The sequence below is a fragment of the Orycteropus afer genome, unplaced genomic scaffold, assembly GCF_000298275.1.
Source record: "Orycteropus afer afer isolate SDZICR_OR568_19922 unplaced genomic scaffold, OryAfe1.0 scaffold00016, whole genome shotgun sequence".
In the NCBI taxonomy this organism is placed as follows: domain Eukaryota; kingdom Metazoa; phylum Chordata; class Mammalia; order Tubulidentata; family Orycteropodidae; genus Orycteropus; species Orycteropus afer.
The window spans coordinates 20,659,357-20,666,467 of NW_006921603.1; the positions used below are offsets into that span (position 1 = coordinate 20,659,357).

Genomic DNA, 7,111 nt, shown 5'->3' on the forward strand with positions numbered 1-7,111 from the left:
AGGATGTGTCTATCAACAATAAGCTTAAACAACTTTCACCAATAAATGTATCTAATTTGTTTTTTAAAATGGATAAACCATACAGTTGAAATTGTGAATCAAATATTATCTGAACCTAATGAACCATGCATCACTGCAGGAGCAAGGGTTAATAAACCAATGTGCTTTGAATTTTGTTCAAGTACTGATATTTTTGTATATAAAGATTTAGCATATATAACAGCTATCATGAGAATTGAAAAAAGATTTTTCCCAAAAATGAAAATATTAAAACTAAGTTAAAATACATAAAGTAGTTAGTATTCCACACAGCATAAAATTTGACAAATCAAGTTTACATGTCCCAGCTGACCATGTGTGAAAATGCAAAGCAGGTATTAAAACTGATATTATGTCCAATATTTAAAACCACTTTGAAATCGGGGAACATCTAAATCCTTAATTAAAAAACACAAATGAAGTGAAAGCTTTAAACTGGTACACACTGTTCACACCTATATTTCAAGTTTGGAAATGCATATTTGCAAGCAGCAATACAAAAGTATTCATGAAGAATGCATAATCTCTGAAAATTATGAAAACATCCCTGCTACCAATACATTTCTAAATACAAAACTGACTACCATATTTGTTACTTCTGTGTAGCGAGAGAAGTTCATTTCAAAACAGATAAAATTCAGTCTTTAGGTGTGAATGGTATGAATGACAGTCTTTTTTTTTTTTTTTTTTAATTTCTTAAGTCGTTTGGGATCCTTAAGCATGCAAAGCCTCAGAGAGGAGGGTCCACAAAGGAACCAGGGTTGTCTTATGGCATATCCAGTTAAGCCAGAGCTGGGAATGCCTCTGGGTCATCTACATCAGGAGCAGAAGCACTTGACTGAAAAAGAAACAAATCAAAATTAACTACAATTCTCAAATCTTAAAAACGATTACCAGTGTCTATAATCAGACACAGAACTCTAAAAACTCTTCATGTTAAAGCACTGACTAAAATGTATTAAAGCTTTTACTTAAAAGGCAAAATTATGGATCAGCATAGGACTATAAACATGTGCAAATACTCTGTCCTTAATTTGCAAACCTATGAAAATTCCCCTAGCGATCACCATGATGTTTGTTTTGTTTTTTTTTTAATAAAACACGATACCCTCACATGGAGCATAAATGTGAATTCTTATTTTTTGCTCAGGATTATTACACTTTTCCAACTTCCTAAAGAAGAGTATTGATTTGAAAGCACGCTAAGAAATCAGCGATTATTTATGTAGCAATATTATTCATCATAGCAAGAGGGCCAACTGCTAAATACAGCCCAAAACACAAATAACAAAACTTCACTGGCCTTTAAACTGTCAGAGGAAGAAACAGAAACAAAGCATCAACCACACATTGCCACTGATAACCATAAAATCAGTTAATACTAAATTACCATTCTAAAATGAAACAATGACATTCAATTACATGGTTATATCCTGGAATTTTTATATCAGAGATTGAGAATTCAGGAGGTTATTACGGTTGCTTCCCAGCAGACCATAAGACACAGTGAAATAACACAAAGGTTACCTTTAATACTTTAGTTTAATAGTTTATAATTATTAAAAATACGGACAGATCTGAGTTCAAATCTAATAACAAGGGCATCTATAAAAGTATTTTAATTAAGCACTTGTTTTGTGCCACACTACGCATGGGATTGAAGACTCTGAAGAAAGCAGAAGAGTAATGAACACCAGTCCTCACAGGGCAGTCTAGTAAGAAACATTAACAAAAAAGTGACAGCCATCTAGTGAGCGTCACAAGAGTAAAATGGACACAAAAATATTAAACTGAGACATAAAAAGTAGTGAGGAACTGTCAAAATTATCAAAAAGGAGCAGGTTTTATTTCAGGTAAACTTCTTACAATGATAAAGGGTTCCCTATACCTGAGCCTCCTCATCTATAATATGGGGATGTCATCATATATATGTAATTTAATGGCTTAATTACATAAAACACCTAGCACAGTATCTAGTAAGCACCCAACAAAAGGTAAAAATTTAATTCCTTTGAAAACAAGCTCTAAGCAAAACAAGTTCAAAACAACAGCTCTCAACTATTCAAAAACAAATTGTATTTAAGTACTTTAAATAAAAATGACCTAAAACTTATCTTATCATGGTTATTATTTTCTTATTCTAGTTCTTTTTCTATCCCTCAAACGCACCCACAGTCAGTGCTTTACCAAAAGAGGTTCCTGAATTACTGAAAAAGGGGGAAAAGAAGCCTTAAAATTACCTTGTCAGTTCTGCTGCCACGATTGGGACGTCCACCACGCCCACGTCCACCTCTTCCTCCCCTGCCACCACGTCCTGGGCGGCCAAGGTCTCCAAAATTAATCTCCAGCTGAGACGTTATATCATTTGCCGGCTTCCGGAAATGATGGTCCATAACCGAATCTTCAGCATGAGCCTAAAAATGCAAGTGAAGACCACTGGATAATGAATACCAATCCAATCTATACTTTATGAGAATACATCAACAGCTGAAAGGGTAGTAACAGGAGTCCCTAAGTGGTGCAAATGCATAAGTGCTTCTGCTACTACTAGTTTAAAGGTTGGCAATGCAAATCCACTAGAGGCACTGTGGAAAACAGGCCTGCTAATCTGCTTACAAAAAAGGTCACAGCCTTAAAAACCCTAAGAAACAGTTCTTCTCTACACATGGCTCTCCATGAGTCAGAACTGACTCAATACCAACTAGTAACAATTCCATTATAGCCAATTAATACCATTCCTTCATGCCATGCCAAACCAATGTAAGAATTAAGGTTCTTTTCAAAATATTAGTATCGCCCAATTTTAGAATGTTTGCCATTTCAAATCAATGATAGCAATTCACCAACTACATTTTTATAACTTTCTAGAGCACAGAAGCAAAAACGCATAAATTGGCATGTTACTGAAATAGCTGGACAGTTTTTATTACCAAAATTAAGAAATTTGGGTGTTTAGAGGAGTCCCTAGGTGGCACAATTAGTGTTTGACTACTAACCTAAAGGTCGGCAGTCAGAATCCACCCAGTGGTGCATGTAATCAACCTAGTGATCTGCTTCTGTCAAGATTATAGCCAAGAAAATCCTGTGGAGCAATTCTACTCTGTAAAACATGGGGTCACCGTAAGCCAGAATCAACATGACAGCAACAAGTTTTGGGATTTTTTTGGGGGGTGTTCAGAACACATTTCTAACCATTCAGGCAACTACAAGGATAAACAACACCAGCACTGCACCTCCCTAAAATAGTTTTTATTTTCCCTTACTGCAGTGAATGATAATCAGAAGACAAAGCTCTGCTCTCTACTGTTGGTAACTTGGTAACTCAGTTCTCCATCTCTGAAGTTACTTCTTTCCCTCACCAAACCAACCAAACTCACGGCCATCAAGATGATTCCATCTCACAGCAACCCCCTTTGGGTTTCTGATGCAGTATCACTACAGAAATAGATTGCCCAACCTTCATTCCGCAGAGTGGCTGGTAGATTTGAATCGCCAACCTTCTGGTTAGCACTCAAATGCCTTAGGCACTCCGCCACCAGAGCTCCTTTTCCCTAACTAACCTATATTCATTATGAGAATGAAGATATATAAAGAGTGCTTCAACTATAAATAACAAAATTATAAAAAATAGTCAAGTGACAAGGCAAAACGCCAGCAGGGCTAAATTCAAACAAGTATCCACATCACAAAGCCCGCCCCCCAAAAAAAAACCCCTGTAAGGGTTCAAATTTACAAGTGGCTTGATAATGCAAATGTCCTTTATTCAACATTATTCATAACCATTTTCACATTTTTTAATGTTCCAAAATTTCTACTTATAAACATTGTTTTGTATAACAGGTATTTCTGAAAAGCTAGGTATTAAAATTTAAAACTGGAATACCTAACCTGATGTGAGGTTTCAGGACATTATTAACAAATCACCTAAAATTACAACCCAGAATTTTTATGTGTGTATGTAGTTTAAGGAGCTCTGGTGGCTCTTTGTGCTGTTAACCAAGATTGGTGGTTCAAAACCAGCAACTCCGTGGGAAAAAGATGAGGCAGTCTACTTCCATAAAGATTTACAGCCTTGGAAACCCTACAGAGGGCATTCTACTCTGTCCTATAGGGTCACTGAGTCAGACTCAACTCGATGGCAGTGGGTTCAGCATGCAATTTGTTCTGGGAAGAAGAGTCCACACTCAAGACCCAAAAAGTTAATTGTCTTAAATGAGCTGTAGAGGAAACTTTTTTATTATTATTAACCCAAGCAATTTAATCACGATTTCAACTGATCAATCACCCCAAAAATGAACTTTCATGGTTCTAGAATGAGGAATTTATCTTACCCTGATATGTTACAAACTTATCAGCAAGAATGACAAAGAAAATTAAAAAATGAAATCTTCTAATAAAGCAAAATGTCCCTGACTCTTAAGATGTTGACCTCATTTATTTCCCCCACTAAAATCTATTTTGTTGTTGAAAATACACAACAAAACATACACCAATCGAACGGTTTCTGCATGTACAATTCAGTGACACTGAATACATCCCCAGAGTTGTATAACCATTCTTTTTTGAGTTCCTCCCACATTAACTCACTCCTCAAGGTTCCAACCCAATCTAGTTGCTATCGTTTTGATCCCAAATACAGTTTTTATAAGAGCATAATGCTCAAGACAGATTTCTTTTTTAACGAGTTAGGCTAAACTATCATTCTATTTCCAGATGATTTTGGGGGATAATTTTTGCTTAAGGTTTGAAGATTATCTCAGGGCAAGAGTTTCAGGGGTTCATCCAGCCCCTAAGGCTCCAGAAAGTCTAGAGTCTGTGAGAATTTAGAATTCTGTTCAGCATTTCCATCCTTTTGATCAGGATTCTTCCATGGAATCTTTGATCAAAATGTTCAGAAATGGTAGCCAGGCATATCTAATTCTTCTGGTCCGACAGCAAAGGAGGCAGTTATTCATGAAGAAAATTAGCACATTCCTTATCTTCCTCCCTCCTATTCCTGACTCTCCTTCCTCTGTTGCTCCAGATGAAGAGATCAATTGTACCTTGGACAGCACCTTGCAAGCTTTAAGACCCCAGGAACTAAGCAACGAACTAGGAGGCAGAACAGAAGGACTAAGCACATTAAGGCCAGTTAACTGGGATGCCCCATGAAACATCACCCTAAACGTCCAAACCAAGGAACCAAATCCGAGGTGTTTGGCTCATTTATTTTTTGTGCTTTTAGATAAAAATTTGTATTTGAAACTAAACTAGTTTATGTCAAAGGAGTAGGAAAATGACATGGAGATTTTTCAACCAGGAAGTAAACTTGTAATTATGATTTACTACACTAGAACAAGTAATTTGAGTAATTTAAAAATACTTAAAGTTGCTTAACAGTAGAGGGACTCCTAGAGATTATGTAGATGATGACAGTATTATTTCCAAATAGAATTTGAACTCTAGATTTCTGGCACAGCCCGATTCAGGAGACGAATAAATCACCAATGTCAGAAATTTAAAGAAAACAGAATTTAGTAGAAGAAATAAATTAGGTTTGGCGAAGAGTTTTACTAAAAATTTATTCTGACATAGGATGCAGCACTAAGACATTCCTCTAAAATTATTCTCCAAGGCTTAAGGAGGAACTACCAATCAAATGCCAACAACATGACTTTTTCAAGTATTTTCATTAATTTCCATGCTTCCTAAGTAAAGGAAACCCATAAATTCATTCTCTGGTCTTTAAAAGGCCTCATTCCTCAGTTAAGAAGTCTCCTTTACTGAGGAATGAGGCCTTATAAAGGCCAGGCTTAATTTATGGATTCTTACCATTATATATGGAACAAACCAACAGTTTCAAAAGCTAATACTCAATGAAGTCACTTATGCATTTGGTTAAACCTTATGAAAATGTCAAGATAACACAGTGAAACCTGTGAGAACTGGAACCTGATGGGACAGTCTTGTTTTTCCAGATCTCAGGGGTTTTTTTTTTTTGCCTCTGACAGGGTACAGTCTTACCACTTTTCTATGGCTTGTTTTAGCAGAAAACATTTTGAGTTTTCCTTCTGACAGGTTTTACTACACTCACCTAACTCCTAGTGATGAAATATATATATATATATTTTAAATATAACCACATTTATTATATTTCAAAAGCACTAGTAAACTGTATGACATACCACTGACTAACAGCTTTTTGGGAAAAAGAGACATTACCACATTAAATATACATAAAGACTGAAGGACTAGAATAACAGTTATGCAATTTATCTTCCTTTTCAATCAAGTGATCGGCTCCAGATGATCCTATGATCTTTTTCTTTTACAACAGAATACAACCATCTGAAATTCTGAAATAAAAAATTCAAGTATTATCTAAGTCATATCTGAATATTTTCAATCACCAAAAACTTAATCTTACCTCTTCACTCTTTGACTTATGAAGAACAAATCCCTTCTTCCATTGCCCATCAGCACCTTCATTTGGTTTTCGGATATTAAACTCTACTTTTGCCCGGTCCTTATTTTGAATAGCCTTCCACTCATCCAATGTCATCTCTTTTGGACCCTCTTCCTTTACCTCTTCGACTTCATTCTCCCTGTGAAAACATTTTTAATGTTACACCTGACAGAGGGCTGATATAATTTACATAAAAAAAAATATTTCAAACTTATGATTGTAAATCTTGAGTGGCCAACAGACTCTCAGACAAAATGCACACACAGATAGGAGGGATCAGTTTTCTTCATAACCCAACTGCTGACATGCAGCTTGCCAAAGACCAATAATTCACTGATTAATGAATTAAAGTACGGATAACAAAGGAATATACAATTTTATATTTATAAATCCTTAATGATCATCAAGTAGTAATATAGTCTCAAATTGGTCTTACCACCTAAGTATATTTCTTAAAACTACCCACCATACACTGCTGGTGGGACTGTAAAATGGTACAACCATTGTGGAAAGCAGTATGGCGATGCCTTCAAAAGTTAGAAATACAAATACCATTTGACCCAGCCATCCCATTACTAGGTATATACCCTAAAGAAGTGAGAGCCATAACAAGAACAGATATATGCA

General features: G+C 35.7%; 1 protein-coding gene across 1 annotated transcript in view; it reads right to left on the reverse strand.

Moving 5' to 3' along the window:
- Positions 1-820: 820 nt before the first annotated feature.
- SERBP1 (SERPINE1 mRNA binding protein 1) overlaps positions 821-7,111 on the reverse strand; it is an 18,267-nt gene continuing 11,976 nt past the window's right edge. Inside the window, exons 6-8 of the mRNA XM_007959368.2 lie at positions 6,446-6,623; positions 2,280-2,453; positions 821-877 (exon numbers count right to left, since the gene is read on the reverse strand). Coding sequence (XP_007957559.1) covers positions 821-877; positions 2,280-2,453; positions 6,446-6,623 — 409 coding nt within the window. The remainder of the gene's footprint in view (positions 878-2,279; positions 2,454-6,445; positions 6,624-7,111) is intronic.